The following is a 15,967-nucleotide window of genomic DNA, read 5'->3' as shown; positions in this document are numbered from 1 at the left end:
GGCTGTCCCGTTAGCCACCGCCGCTTGCGCTCACCCAGGCTTTATCTTGCAACCGTTTCGGTGCTAGCCGTTTAGAGGCAGAAGGACTAGCACGCCTGAGCGAAGGGCGTTTTAAGCCGGGGTGAAAATCAGGTTGGTGCAATGCTGTAGGTGTAGCTCGAAGATGTTTTTGTATTTGCATGTTTCTGAGTGGTGCCATATCTGGTGGTTTCTCGGCCTTGAGTAGAAACTCTGATTAGGATAGTGATGGAAATATGGGTGAAGAAGAAACAAAAATAGCAAGATCATAGGTGGGCTTGGATTTCAATGGAAAGCTTGCACGCGCAGTCTTATTCATCTCAAAATTTTATGTTTAAATTCTTACTCAAAAGTAATGGCATGCAAAAACGCACCTCAAAGCATTTCTAGTAGCAGAGAGTAATCCTTATCTTCTTATTGGTGGAGAGTGTCTTATCACTGGCAGGGCGAACACAGCTTGTCTGATCTCAGATGTGCAGACTGACTGTCTGTGGAAAAAAAAACCAAAACCCAGATGCGTCGCTAACGCGTTTCTAGAGTTGTTGCTTTTTTTTGTTGTTGTTGCAAGTGGCTTGCTCTTCTGGGACCCCTCGCATCTGTCTGCATAGTCTGTTAGATTATACTTCTGATGTGCTTGAATTGGGTGGTCTTCACAACCCAGCAAATACGTTTAGGCTTTTGAAATTGTTTTTAGAAACCTTTTGTGTTCTTTTTAAACCATCAGAACTCTTAAAATAACAGACTGTTGCCCTAATTCTGCTTTGGTTTTACTGGTGACAGCCCTTAGATCAATAAGCTGGTATGGACCTATACAAAAATAGAAACTAGCCCTGCCATTTGAACAAAAAACCAAAGTAAACAAAAAACCAAAACAAACAAAAACCCCCACAAACAACCCAGAAAACAAACACAACAACAGCAAAGCCCATGCGCTTCTAGGTTTCAGGTTTGGTAATAACATTGGAGACAGTTAGGAAGGCACAGAATAAGTCAGCGCTTCTAAACCAGGGACTTGGTAGCAGACTATTACATCATTAAGTCTAACTGTCAGCTTATCAGGCGAGTATAAGCTGGTTACTATTGCTGTTTTTGCAGTCTGCGTGAACGTCACAGAACACAAGTCCACCACAAACTGTGTGAATAGTTACAGGAAGTTGGAAATATCAAGTCCTGGAGCGTGAACAGGAAGGGCTGCCTTTGCGGTATGTGCTCGCCACCGACTGCACGCGCTGAAAACTAACGCCCTGGGCTTTACGGCTCCTCACAGGATGAGAGGTGGAAGCCCGCAGCTTGGGAGCCGGGCGGGCGGGCGGCGGCGGTCGCGTGGCCCCACCAGTAGCGCAGGCTCCGCGCGGGGCTGCCAGTCGATGCACGTGCCGAGGCCGTGCGGGACTGGGGCTCGGGTTTGCTTCCTGTCTTTACACTTCGTAAGTGAGTGTTTTTGGATACCAGAAGTACCAGGGAATTCACATGCAGGTAACTGCTGTATAGGTGGCATATAAATATTTTGCAGAGTGAAAAGCTTCGTGTACTGCTGTGACATTTTCAGAATCAGTTTTGGTCTGACTAGGCTTGGTATTTCTAAAATCTGAGGCTCTCTGAAAGAGGAGAGGGATTCAGTCATGCAGAATTGTTCCAAGTTGGATAAAGGGTTCTTTCAAATTTCTGATTTTTTTTTTAAAAAGAGTATTATGTTAATGCTTATACATTGCTTATATTAGCATATGGGATAAATTTCTGTGGTATGGGAGACAAAAAAAATAATTCTTTTAGAAAACCTCAGTGCTTAGAGTTTCCCACTACTTCGATTTTTCTCATTTTGTAGGTTTATGTATCATCTAATATTTTTTATATTGTGTGACTTTTCTTTTAAGGGAAGTTCTGTTGGAATTCGATCTTTTATTTCCTTCAGATCTGTCCTTCCCACCAGAATAAGGTGTTTCTAACTTCTGTGAGCAGCTGACGTGTGCCGCCTCCTTGTTACAAAGGGTCTGACCGATGTCCTCTGGAAGCTCCTCCCGCAGCGCGTTACAGCATTGCTGCCTGGCTGTTTGCTGGACGCCGCAGCCCCTGCACCAGCGGGGCAGGAGGGGATGTGTCAGGGCATCAGTTAATCACGCTTATTGTGTGGCATATTAGCATGAGCTGGCTGTCGCTGCTAGACTGTATTCGTACAGCAGGCTGTCGCTGGGGCAGCCGCAGAGCAGGCACGCGTTCCTGTCTGTTAGCCCTGTTAGAAGAAGCTGCAATTCCTGAGAGAGGAGCGGAATAAAGAGCTGGAGCAATAATGGCATAAATTGCTGCGTCGCGGCTCACGAGGACCTGCTTGTCAGGATCCAAAGAGCTATGTTCGTTTGCAAAGGATGCTGAGGTGGTGTTCTGTTCCTTCCGTTAACTTTTTGCTTCTTAAAAACTTCATAAATCTTTCTGAAAGCACAAGAGGCAGGCCTGAAAAAGCTGGTGAGACGTTACCTGGTCCATCCCTTTGCCTCACGGAATCGCCTACATCTAAACTGTTCCTAAGAATTTTTTTTGTCTAATTGTCTTTGGGTTTTGAATATCGTGTCAGTTGGTGTCTTCCTTAAAAACCCCTCAAACTAGATTTTGGTGAAATCATGGACTGCAGGAGGGAGACGATCCCAGAGGTTTCTATCTTACAAAGACTTCATATACTCTATAAACTGTCTGTAATGTTCAGCCCATCACTTGCAAATCGGGTGCAAAGCCGTACTGAAGGCTACGCCCCGCGCGTGCACAGAGCAATTCCCCCGGTGTCCCAGGTTAATGAACGGTTGCGTGCCAGCAGGCTGTAGAGCCAGAGCAATTTCTTAGCTACCTTTTTTCCTCTACTTTATTGAGAGATAGTTTGTCTTTTGTGTCAGGGCAATCAAAAATCCAAAGCCTCACCAGAAGGGTACATCGGGAGATGCTGAAGGCTTGTACTTTCTCGAGCTCCACCTCGTGATGACAGCCAATTTAGATGCTTGCGATCATTTCCTCAGCAATCTCTGTCTTGTGTATTTCGATCAGTGCTTGATGCAGTTAATACCAGTTTGACATTTGAAATATCACTTGGAATGAATGTTCCCTTAAAACGAATACCAACAGTTTCTTCTCTGCGTAGCTTTGTCGTAGGCCGTCTTCTGGCTCGTATGCCCTCGCTGGGCTGTCGCGCTCGTTCGGCTTTAGGAGGTCACTGTTACAACAAGAACAGCTCTAGGTTTTCTTTGAAATAAATATTTCAATTTTAAGTGCTGAAGTGCAATGATGGCCATGAAAGTGCTAGCTCACTGAAATGCTTGATCCTGGCCCGATTCTTATCTCTTATTAAAAGTCAGAGATGTTTATTTGAATGTAGTTGTCAGAACACTGGCAGAAGGGAAACTTGTACCAAGTTTGAGGTCAGACAAGAAAAATCTTAGGCCATCCCCAGCTCTCTGCTGGTCAAACGTTGGGAATACTTTTCAGTAGAACATACTGGCTTCTTAAGAATGATGGCACTGGTAGTTACACTTAAGAAATTAAGGGTGAATTGCTTTTTATCATTGTATGCCTAGAATTTCCTTAAATCAATAAGCAGTCATGCACACGAGAGGGAAATTTTCACAGTGAGGACAGTCATCACTGGAATAATCTCCCCAGCGAAGGGGTTGACTCGGCCATGTTGGACATGTTCAAGAGTCGTCTGGACAGGGAGCTGGGCTGTCTTGTCTAGGCTGGGCTTGTCCTAGAAAGGTTGGACTAGATGATCCCTGAGGTCCCTTCCAGTCTGGGATTCTGTGATTCTGTGATATGGAAAGGGAAGTAGTTTCTTGAAGCTACACCTGATGAATATCTGCAAAAATCTGAATTAAAGTCAGTATTGTTTTACCTGTTAGCCTTCACCCTCAGCATGTCACCACAGCTCAAAAACAAGCTGTCAGTTTGCACCCAGTGTACTCAGGGGTGATTTCTCTCCTCTAATTTTCAATAGACCGCAAGCTTTATTAATAGCACTAGAATATTCCCATCATAGCAGAAATAAAGCCAGCAGGTGCCTCAGGGCAGTTGTGCAGCTTTACAGCAACAACCAAAAAATGTCGTTTGCACATTTCGAGTATCTTGAGAGCGCCGCCAGATTTGTTTGTGCGTTGATTAGTCGGAACGGAACGTGAGAAGCTGTGGTACAGGCTGGGATTTGTTGGCTTTCCCCTTGGTGGAGAGCCGGTATGCATCTCGATGTTGGGGTGCCCGCTCGAAGCGCAGTCTGGTGTGGGGTCACGTAGTGGTGCTGCTTTGGATCCGTCTGTCGGTGTGTGTAGGGCTCTGATTCTGAGGTGTACCTGCCCTATGGAGTGTCGGAAGAGTCCGCTGGGCTGTTGCAGGCACGGGTGAAGTCTGATCTGAGTGCTGAATGGAAAAGAAAATTGATTGAATGGCCAACATCGATTCTTCAAAATCAGCCCGTAAGAGTTGGCTTTTATCTTTGTGCTGGCACATGTGTTACAGGATGCAGGTTCATGCTTGTTGGGTAATCACCGTGTTTGGTTTGAAACTCACAAGAGAAAATGCCAGTTCACAAATGTAAGCCTTTCCAAAGAGGCTGCTGCGAATCTGGTTGGCATTTAACCTGAGAAGAAGCAGATGCCGTTTCATTTTTCAAACGTTGATGTGCCTGGATGAGAGCACTAGAGATCCATCATTGCTCGTGGAGTTTTGGTTTTCTGGGTTTGGTCCAGTGTAAGTATTAGACCTTCAAACAGTTCACGTACGGTCTTAACTGTTGTGAGTACGGGGCTGCAATTGATCTACGAGCTGTTTGTTAAATCATGGGGCTTCTTGGCGTGGCCAGGAGAAGGAAGGCTACTGTGCTCTATTTCCGAAGCACCTCTTGTGAGACAAGTTGGTGAAGGTTAGCTGCTTAAAAATGCCCATTAAAATCTGTAACTGAAACCCTGAGCTATGTTATGGCTGGTATGGAAATAAATATTTTTCTGAATTAGCCTTTACAGTTTCTTGCATGTGGGATGTTTTGTTGTAGGGAACTAGCAGAGTGAGTAACACAAGTTTTAAAACAGCCCAGCCCTGTTCCCAGCCGTCGCTAGTGCTTCTACAGTTGGCTTAGTGATTGAACCGATGGTGAGAGAAGTACAGTGTGGAAAAACTTGACGGGAAGTTGGGACTTTAATTTTTATAGCGCAGGGCATTGGTGTGTCATTCAGACCTTAATTTATTGTAGTCTAGTGCAGCAAACCTGATGTGTGTAAACTCCGTCTGAACTCTGCCGCTGTGCAGACATGCTTCACGTGTCCGAGGCTACAAATGCTAACGCTGGGATGAAGAAGCATCCTCTATCTGATCCAGTTAATATAAGATAGAAAATTCATCTGGATATAGGCTGAATAAATGACCATAATAGACAAGTCTGTGGATGGATGTTTTTGCGAAGTAATTAGTAGTAAAATATTTAACTGCTTGTATTTAAGCATGTGTTGATATGTTGTGCTGATAATTCAACCAGGTATAAAGCTTCGGCGGTGTGCAGCTGTCTGGATGCTGTAAGCTCCAGGATTTTCACTGAAACAGTTAGGCTCAACCCACACGTTACTGAAAAATGATTATTTCAGTATGATCCTGTTTTCATAGACTCGGCACTTACACAGGTGCTGTAGGGAAGGATTGATGGCAGCTGAATGGTTTGTAGAGCAGAAACCAACCCAGCGAGAGATGAGGGTTGGCTTGGTTGGGGGTGATTCGTGCTTGAAAGCAGGGAGGTGTACTTGAGGCGCAGCTGTGTTGTTTATGTAAACTAGCAGTGTCAAATTGAGAATATGTCACTTAAACTTGGAAAAAATGGGCTGTGTTTTTAAAACATTGCACGAACTGTCTAAATGCTTAGTTAATTTTGAGGTCATGTCAAGTAATACATATTCATGGCCAACTAATTTGGGAGAAAAGAGGCCAAACTCAAGGAAATGTAAATGTAAGCTCAAGGCTTTATACGGGGTTCTGGATCTTGCTGAATGGCTTTTAAGGAAACAACTCCCTCCAAAATGTAGTGCAGTTAAATGTTTACATATGCCTGTGCTTGGCTTGTTTTAATTAAAAAGGTGAAAGCTCTGTGTAAACAAACACTTGTGTTTAAAATGGATCTTACTGGTATGGCTTGGTCATATACATTTCATGGTCCACTGACGCAATGAGTTTATGCTTTTTAAAGAGACCACGCTGCCAAAATAATAGCTCAAATTGTTTTCATCGTCGGGTTTGAACGACACAACTCGATGTATGCCAAGCCTACGGGATGCACGGCTCGAGGGAAGTCTGAACGAGCACCTCTTTCCCCTGACACCTGCAGACCGTAACGCGAGTGTGAGTCAGCAGAGCTTGTGTCTTGGCTGTTCACAAAGGTGACAAATGTTCATTTTATTGAGTTGAAATCCTTGATTTTCTTTCCTCATCAAGACAGATCATTGGTGAGCTCCTTAGCTACAACATGGTATTTCTCTCAAAGCAAAGCCATTTTTGCTATGACTGTGGAAACCAACCAATGCTTTGCCTGAAGCTGGTGCAAGGCTGACTTCGTGGTAGGCTGGCACCGCGCTGTAGTGGCTCTCTTTGGTTTTCCTTAGTTTTTCAGTGTAGACAAGACACAACTGTTTGTGTCTGACGTTTTCACTGAAAAATGTCTTGATCATTTCTGATAGTTGCCAACACGTGTTTATTTTTAGCATGGACTTTTGCAGTCAGTCAGTCAAAGTCCTTATCTCTGAAGTATGGGTAGTAGATAGTTCTCTCCTTGTGGCTGAACTGAATAACTTGCATTTTTGTCCACCTCATGATCTGCATTGAAATCCAAAAATAGAGTTACAGTAGCAATCAGGTTACTGTTGAATATGACTATTGTACTTGCTGGTGTGTTACGAGTTTTCCGTGACCTAGTGGTTTGTGTTTCAGCTTCTGCAGTAGGCTCTATCCTTCAGCATTTATTTAGAAGCGTCCAGCTCAACTTTACTTGCTAAATCAATCAGATGCCTAGAAAAAGGAAAGCTTGTGAGTGCTGCCTACCTGTTTCTGCAGCGAAAAGCGGGGGACCCCTGGGCTATGGGTGTGAGCAGTTGTCTTTCTGACCACTGAGGTACACAATGAGTTATATGAACTCTTAAAACAAAAAAACCTCCATGACCAAACAAGCCCAACTCCATGCATCTGTAATAAGTCTCTCCAACTCTCGCTTTCTTTATTTGCCCTTAGACTGACATTATTGTCAAGCTCTAATGGAGAAGGGGAAATCTAACAGCTTTAAAATCACACAGTGCTGTCTGCTGTGTGACCTTTTTCCAGTTGATGGTTCAATTTATTTAGGTGATAAAGAAAACACTGAGGCATGTGAAGTTTATCTTCTTGACAGATGTGAGCTTACTGAAACTTTTTCCTCATCCTTTTCTCCTTCCCCACATTCACAGTCAGCCTTTTGTTTTTGTAATGTGATCCATATATTTTTCTTTGAGGTTTAAATGCTTTCTAGTCTTTTCAAGGTTTACAAAACCGCACCTGGCTGTTGAGGGTTTGGAAAGGCAAATAGAGCAATAGTTGTTGGGATGTACTGAAAGAGACGTTTGCATTTTGTGTCAAGTGATGCATGGCGTGTGCAAGAGCTCTTCTTGATATGAAGCTTGAGGATTCTGTCGGGTCTTTGAGATTATTTAGAAAAATACCGTTAAATATGGAAAATGGGGAAATAGCCAATTGTGGTGAGCCACAGTAACTGATAGAGATGACTGGTAAAACCCAGTCAGAACTTTTCCTGAAATCATGATTAAAACCTTCAAGATTGCTCCTAAAAGTGTTCGTTATTGTTTGATATTCAGCAGTGATTCCTGTGAGGCTCTAGTTCAATATTATATTACATCTGCCAGTAAGTAAAAAACACTGTTTATTGAAACAGACTTGTCTTAACTATGGCTCTTATTAGAAGGATGCTGAGCATTTCCTTGCAGAGGTTTAGGTGGGCTATAAACCTGGCTGCAGCTGTCAGCTGAGGGGTTTGGTTGCCTTGTGCCCACCCTGGGAACAAGGAACTACAACTCCTCTGAAGTTGGATTGTTACACTTTTTTCCCTCCCAAATCCCTAGAAAACCTGGGAGTCGAAGGCTCTGTCCCCTGGCAGGAAGCTTGCTTTGCATTGAAATGCCAGCATTTTGTAAGGTGCTGTGGGAATGCTGCTATCAAACCCTTTCTCTGAACGGGTTTGGAGTCCGTGGTGACTGGAAGCAAGAAAAGCCCCAAGGTAGGCGACCTGCCGAGCTCCTCGCTGCACTGAGGGGTTCCTTAAAGAGCCAACCCTTCTAGTAGCCCTGTTGTTTGCCAAGAGATGTGTAAGGGTGTTACAGGGAGCTGCCGATGCCGAGACATTGAGTTCCAGAATAACCATTCTGAACTAATTGTTTTGGAATGACACTATTCTTTACATCCACATTTTTTTTTTTATCCTCTTACTCTGGAATATCTTCTTTGCCCTATGAGCAAAAACTCCTGAGCAATGTCAGAGCTGCGTATCATGGGCTTTCTCTATCCGTAATGATATGTTAAACAAAAGGTGCATTAGTAGGATGTTTATTGAGTATCCTGTTGGAATAAGTAGATTCTGTCATGCACCACTGACTCATTTCAATTGGAATACCACAGTTCAGTAAAAGAAAATAATTGAGTCATGGGTTTCTTACTTAAAGTGTGTCAGATATCATCTTTTGCAATAAAATTTTATGAGGGTGAAATGAATTTAGAGCGCTGATTAAATACGGACAGCTCTCTTCCTCTTGCATTTGGGTGGCTCTTTGAGCATAAGCAGAAAGTAGCAGTTTTGAAAATATTTTCCATAGATAAGCATTAATGAATTAGAAACATCTATATCTATGGTTAAATATTTTCCCCTAGGTTTTGCAATGCTGCCTGCTTTGCAGGCAGTCTGTTTGGTATCTGTTTGGTAAGCACACTCTGGTTTACTTCAGATAATTTTATCCGTTATTAGCTCAAACCGCTAATTTGAAATTTAAAGTTAAGCTGGTGATTTTAAAAAATTTATTCCTTTTTTTTTTTTGGACTAAACTGGATTAGGAAAACTTTCCCCAGCCTGCTGTCTGGACAGATCAGTGCCAACAGGAGCTTCCAGCAAAGGAAAGCTGATGAGCGGCCGAGAGCAGTGACCTCTCTCATTCAGACTGCAATATTCAGGATGTCTGTCTACAAGTGAGGGGAACTGGGACCACCTGAAACTTCACGACGAGGTCTGTGGCCTTGCGCAGTCCTGTCTGAAAAAGCAGGATGTGACTGGTATAAAAGTGCCAGCGAAAGTCCCCAGCATTCCCATGTGCTTTTGTGCCGGTTAAATTATATCTTTGCCAGCGTGATCCTCTGCTGAGAGAAGGCAGACGGGACTAAAATAAATGGTAATGGCAGAAGAGCATTTTCTTCCTGATATCTGAAATCTTATCAGGAACTGAAGCCTTGGTTTAAAAACCAAACACACAACCTTTAAAAAAAACAACACGAACACTTTATTTGCAGATTTCTTGGTTAGATTTGCCTCTGTGGGCTCTTTTGGACAGTGGCTAGTACTAAGAATCTTTATATAGCCCTAAGCTAGTAATTCCTAATATTAGTGCTAATAATAAAGTGAAGTGACTGCCCTGGGCTGAACTTTACAGGAACAAGCAGAGCCTGCGCTGCCTGAACGTGGCCTGGACTACCTTCTCTGGGTTAGTCTCTTGTGATCGAAGAGCGGCCACAGGGATGGAGCCCCTCCGACAGCGGCCAGTGCTTTGAGCATGGACCTGCCCGATAGCGCAAAAGATGTCTGTAGTTTACACTGGTCTAACACCAGATAAACAGCGCCGGTACCAGTCACATAACGTGGGCCTCTACTAAGGGTGCTGTAGTGTAGTTTCATGGGTGTAAACATGCCCACATGTGCGTGAAATCTAGATGACAGTGGAGTTAGATCTCACTATTGCCCCACATTCACAGATAGTGCCTTAGTCTGGATTAGCCACAGTTATCTAATGGTTTTCTCTCTGGTGTCTCATAGTGCTGCACAAGATTCAGATCCTGTTTATGAGCCTCCGCGCTCTCTTTGGGCCCAGAAGGAATTTTGGCAGAAAGGGGATTGACTGGGAGGAGCGAGGAGGGCTGCAAAGGAGAGGAGCTCACCTTGGGGCCTACGTAAAGATTTCAAATAGTGCAGGGGGCTGTTGGAAGCAAAGGAGGGCCCGGCTTTGCGTTACAGGAGCCACGAGAGTTTGGAAGAGTTGGTTTTAATCCTTTTGTTTCCAAGCTCCTCAGTATTGTTTCTCTCCCCAGTCTTCCTGATCCCTCCGTTACAAAGCAGACACTTCCCTCTTGGCATCAGCATGCGTCTTCCAGTGATTTCAGGGAGCTTTGGGTAAGGCTTTTAACAAGGAATTTAGAGCTCAGCTGTCTTCATGCATTACCAGCACATTTTCCTGAGTTGAGCTCACGCCACTGCAGGCGTGACTGTTTGGCAGAAAGTTTCCAGCCCTGGAATGCGGCATGGATGCAGGTATCCTCCCGTACTGAGCCGCCTGAGCGCACCGGGTGTGAACGGAGCCAAACCAGTAAAGCTGCAGCAGAGGAAGACATCTCTGCAACAGCAGCAGGCAGCGAACGTGACCAGGACAGGACTGCAACGTTGAGTTTAAAAACGAAGCTTCTAGGTTAGAGTTTCTTCTTGGTTTCTTCCCCCAGCCCTCCTTTCTAGGTTTGATTTTTTTATATTTTTGGTGGTGGTGTTTGGAAACACAAATTTTTTCTTTTTCCCCCACCCCGCTCATCTTTTTTCCCGCAGCTCCCAAAGCAGGCTGCGGCTCCTATGAAGACAGGCTGAAAGAGTTGGGGTTGTTCAGCCTGGAGAAGAGGAGGCTGTGGGGAGACCTTTTTGTGGCCTTCCAGTGCTTAAAGGGGGACCATAGGAAGGATGGGGACGACCTCTTTAGCAAGGCTTGTTGTGACAGGACAAGGGGTGATGGTTTTAAACTAAAGGAGGGGAGATTTAGACTGGATATAAGGAAAAAACTTATTACTATGAGAGTGGTGAAACCCTGGAATGGGTTGTCCAGAGAGGTGGTTGATGCCCCATCCCTGGAAACATTCCAGGTCAGGTTGGACGGGGCTCTGAGCAACCTGATCTGGTTGAAGGGTGTTTGGGCTGCAGGGTGGTTGGACTAGATGAACTCTAAAGGTTCCTTCCACCCCAAACCATTCTATGATTCAGCTCCTCCAGGGCAGAGCGGGAACTGGCTGCAGTTACTGGCTGCAGATGTAAGCACTTGCTACCCTGCCCTGGAGAGTCCAGCTGCTACGAGCAATTAAAGACAGTTAGCAGTTCCCCCTCTAGTGTACATTCTTGCGGAGGGTAATTACTGCCCCTTCCCACATCTCACCCCAGAGGAGGTGAAATTTCAGCGAAGTAGCATTGGAGGGTTTTTTCTAGTACTTTGCAGCTCCTGCCAGACTCTGGGTGTTCCCAAAGCTAGTCTAAGAACCTCTCCTGTTGTCTTCCTAGCGAAATAAGCTTTCATTTCCAGTAGCATCCATCCTGTTCGGCAGCAAGGTCAATTCAGCCTGGGGACTTTGATCTGCATTGTTCTCACTGGTCTTGTCCTATTTGTTTAGAATTGCAGTTGTCTTTGTTCAGTAGGACTCATAAATGATAACATTTCCTCCAGGAACATGGGTGTTGCTGTTGATGTTAATGTAGTATCAAAAGACCACTGTGCTATGTGCTTTCCACTTTTTAAGAAGTTGTGTGGGTTTGAAAATATGAGATATACGTGTATACAAAAGGAAGTGAGTCAAGTAGACCAACACCGAGCTGATTAGTTTTACAGTTTTGTTTTTTTAAATAAACATAGAAGTAACCCATGTAAAAATGCAGGTGATAATTCTGTCCCTCATGTGGGGGCTGTAGAGTTTCCTGAAATCTTTAGAGAGGAGTTGAGAAATGCAAGTTATCGTTGCTGGATTTCCTCTTCCTGTACAGGCACAGCGTTTGGCTGACGCGGCGTGAAATGCGTACCAGCTCTCAACATGTTTTCCGTTCCGAGGGTCATTCAGGAATTCCTTTTTCTCAGCTGTTCTGGGAAAAAAAATTACGGGGACCATTGACACCAGAAGAATCTGTCGTGACAGTGTTTGCTGCGTTTCTGTTTAGAGCCTCTGCAAAGAGGCTACTGAAATATTAATAGCTCTCCGCTTTGTGAGCCATCACGTTGCGGTAGTGCGGTCTGCGTATCCTTTCTATGCTCCCAAAACGCATGTGGTTTAGATGCCTTTTCATATATTTTAATACAAAGTGGCTGGTTGAGTGGTCCGTGTTCTCCCAGAGGAGCCAAAACTCACTTCAGGAAAATAAAGGGGTATAAGGCAATTTACCATTCAGGCTATTGTGGAGGAGGGTGATTTAAAACGTTGTAGTGGCTTGAAAAAAAGACAAACCCAAAGCCGTGATTGAAAGGCTTGAAACAACTGAGTTAATGTGACAACTCCTTTTCCTCTGCTGGGTCTGTTGCAGAGGTGGTCACGCACAGTTAATGTGTCCTGCAGAGCTCAGTGGTACCTGTTTGCAGGACTTGCTTTGAAATTAAGAGTGAGAGGTCATTTATTTAATAGACAGCATTAAAGAATGAGTTTCTGATGAAGCAAGTTAGGTGTTAAACACTTTTCAGGTGAACCATTTACTTATGTAATTATCTCTCATTTACATTATAATAAATGTTTCTCCAGGGAGTTTAGCCAATCATGAAATGCAATTAATTTTCAAATGCTCTTCAGCAGCGATTGACACTCCAGAGACTGAACTCCCTAGTCAGTGAGTACGTTTTTAAACTCTCCTGCTAAAGGGAAGCTCTTTCAGCTTGGTTGATCTTGCAGTTGTTATATTTTAGGTTTTTTTAACAGTGTTTCATACGCGCCTATCACTAGAAGTCTGGAGTGCTGCTGGGCTCGATACCCCGTTTGTTTAGGCCTGATATCTCCCCTTAGCTTCCAGAGCATCGAAGAGGTTCAGGATGCTGTTCTTCAAATTAAGCCCAGGACTCACTCCAGTGAAGATGGAGGAGTTTAAATGCCCTTGGTTTCTGCTGTCAACTCCGATCGCTGTGTGATACTGGCCAGGGCACATAGCCAGCTGTTTTGCGGTTTCCCCGTATGTAAAATGGGAGTAACCTGAACCTCGTGTCTCTGACGTGTGGGTGGGGACGCAGAGGTGGAAGGGACTGGCGGGTGACTGTGTAGGACCTCTGGACGGCAGCCTAAGTGACGTGCTGCTCAAGTTTACTTAATTCACTTTCTAACCTAAATGTTGTTATAGTTGCCTTTGTTCGAAGTCTTACTAGCGCACCGATAAGATAAAATAATCTGTGGAATTCTGCCTTTTACAACTCTACTTGGTCCGACAGCTTGGAAAACTTTTCAAGAATGGATTAATTTTACTGCGGCATTCAGTTTTCAGATGAATTGCTGCTGCGGTTGGAGTAGGGATCTCCACCTGAATGGAGCCGGCTTTTTAAAAGCGAACAGGAACAAAGTGATGTTGTTAGCCCTCAGCTCCTCCAAACAGACCTGCTTCTGCACGCCGGCTCTGGTTCTTCTGATGTTAAGCCTTGGGCCCCCGATGTAGATACTGTTCCAGCCAGGCTGGACTGCGGAGGACAGATGGGTTTGGGTTGACAAGGGCTTACAGCCGGCTGCAAGGCTCTCCAGCCCCGAGCGTCCGCAGGTCCGAAGCGGTGGAACTTGCAAGTTGTGGAGGATGAAGAGGAGGGAGAGCTTTTATCCTTTCATGCTTGCAAAATCTAATGTAGGGAAGCCAGCGGTGTTCTCTCTTCATAGTAAACAAAACAACTTGAATTTGTGCATTTTCCCGAGGCTTTCTCTTCAGCCAGGGGTAAAGAGGAAAGGAAGCTTTATTTACAGATGTTGCTTTCAGAATGAATCTGGCATGATGGCATTATCTGTAGATACATCTCTGGGTATCAGACAGCTTTCCATTTATTTAGAAACACGTTAGAAAGATGTCTGCTATGGGAATGAACGCTTGACAAATTCCTGTACTCTGCTTTGTTGCCTGGGAGTACATAAGCAGTTTAAAATGAGTCCACATTTGCTGTTATATCATCCTGTTGCTTCCAACAGATTACCAGCACTTCTATTTTGACCGACAAATTTCACTGCTCGCTGCTTAAACTGACCTTTAAAAGTAAGAGACCGGAATGTGATTTGTTGTGGGATGCAGTTACCCCGCGCCTGCTTGCTCTGGGCCTTCTGTGTTGCTCCTGCAGGTGACCCTGAGACCCAAACCGGGACGGGTTCGGGTCTGAGCTACCTGAGCTGTTCGTACGTTCCCAATAAATGCAGGGCAGCTGGTGGGGTTCAGGCAGCGTGGATTTTGTAAGCACCTACACACAGATCGCAGGCAGATCATTATGTTGATCTAAAGCATTTTGTAATCCTCTACAATCTGGGTTTAGAGGCTGTTATTAGTGTCACAAATAAAAGCTTGTGACTTCTGTAGTTCTCGGGATAAAAGGCACATACTTTCAGAGAATTACATATTAAAAATAAAGCACAGAAACATGCAGGAGTTTGAGGATAGTTATCCCACTTTCCAAGACTGAGTCCTGAATTCACAAGATTGCAAGAGAGAAATTAATTAATTTTAATTTCATAGTCAACCACGTGCTGAAGAAGAAGCAGAGTTAAACCCGGAGGAGAGTCTTTTAAAAGTCTTTCTTAGTAACTTGAAGCTTTAAACATTGCTACAAGGAAGTGTATTTTATTTGGGGTTTTTGGGTTTTGTTTTTTTTTTTTTTAAACTGAACATATATCTTTAGGGAAGGAAACCCCTTTTTGCCCAGATAGGTCTCAGAGTTAGAGGTAGAAATGGATAGAAAGGTACTTAAGAGTTCTGGTTTTCTCACAAACTGTTTTCTAAGCTCATGAAAGCCTCTTTACAATGACACCAAACCTCTGCTATCGTTAGCATTCATGTTTGTGTTCACTGCCCTGGTAACTGATATCTTCCCGTTCCAGACACGCAGCAGCCTCCGTTAGTGAGAGGGAGAGCCGGGGAGGGTGTGGGAAGGACATCAGATCTCCGTGACGGGCGCAGGCTGGGTTTGGCCTGGACTCTGCGGGGCGGGTGGGTATTGCCTCTGGCCAGCATCCTGGTCCTGACCTCCTGCTGTTGGATTTCGGCCTGCAGTTACCTGAAGGAGTTCCGCACGGAGCAGTGCCCTCTCTTCGTGCAGCACAAGTGCACCCAGCACCGGCCCTACACTTGTTTCCACTGGCACTTTGTCAACCAGCGTCGTCGCAGATCTATCCGCCGCCGGGATGGTACATTTAACTACAGCCCTGACATTTACTGTACCAAGTATGATGAGACCACAGGCATCTGCCCAGAAGGGGATGAGTAAGTAAAGACTGCACCCTGCTTTTCAGGCATTAGGCTTTTGGGATCAGGCCAGGTGATGATTCCAGCCAGTTCTCGTAGAGATGAGGCAAGTCAGCAGTAAAGCAGCTTTGTAACATGCGTAACATGAGAACAGATGTAAAAACTGTCACAGCAACCCATGTGTTCCCGGCCTGCTGCAGAGATGATCCTACGGGTCACTTAGATGGGAATTCAGCTCTTGCATCGTTCGGTGTCCTCACGGGCCTTGGAATCTTTGGCAAAGTCAAGGTGTGAAAAACAGCTTGCTGGTGAATGGACTGAGAAGGACTCTGTTCCCCGAAGTCCCTGTCTGTCAAATAATAGCTCTTGCTCACTAGCAGGGTAGCTTAGTTTTTAACAGCTTGCTGAAAGAGGAGGAGCTTTGTCCTCTAGTCTGCCCCCTAATTAACTATCCCCAGCTTTTTAAATCACATTGGTTACTTGCCAGTTTGTTTTGAC

At 44.7% G+C, this 15,967-nt stretch overlaps 1 protein-coding gene across 9 annotated transcripts in view; it reads left to right on the top strand.

Moving 5' to 3' along the window:
- The window catches only part of UNK (unk zinc finger), a 46,207-nt gene that overhangs the window by 4,048 nt on the left and 26,192 nt on the right, over positions 1–15,967 (top strand). For 8 of the 9 annotated variants that reach the window (XM_075111218.1, XM_075111213.1, XM_075111216.1 and 5 more), the window contains exon 2: positions 15,278–15,487. In XM_075111218.1, the coding sequence (XP_074967319.1) occupies positions 15,278–15,487 (210 nt within the window). Of the gene's footprint in view, positions 1–1,384; positions 1,495–15,277; positions 15,488–15,967 lie in introns of those variants that run through there. The other variant, XM_075111221.1, reaches the window with a different exon arrangement.

This window comes from Phalacrocorax aristotelis, chromosome 16 (genome assembly GCF_949628215.1).
Source record: "Phalacrocorax aristotelis chromosome 16, bGulAri2.1, whole genome shotgun sequence".
NCBI classification, from domain to species: domain Eukaryota; kingdom Metazoa; phylum Chordata; class Aves; order Suliformes; family Phalacrocoracidae; genus Phalacrocorax; species Phalacrocorax aristotelis.
The sequence above is the reverse complement of the archived record's forward strand: the minus strand, read 5'-3'. Positions and strand labels throughout refer to the sequence as shown.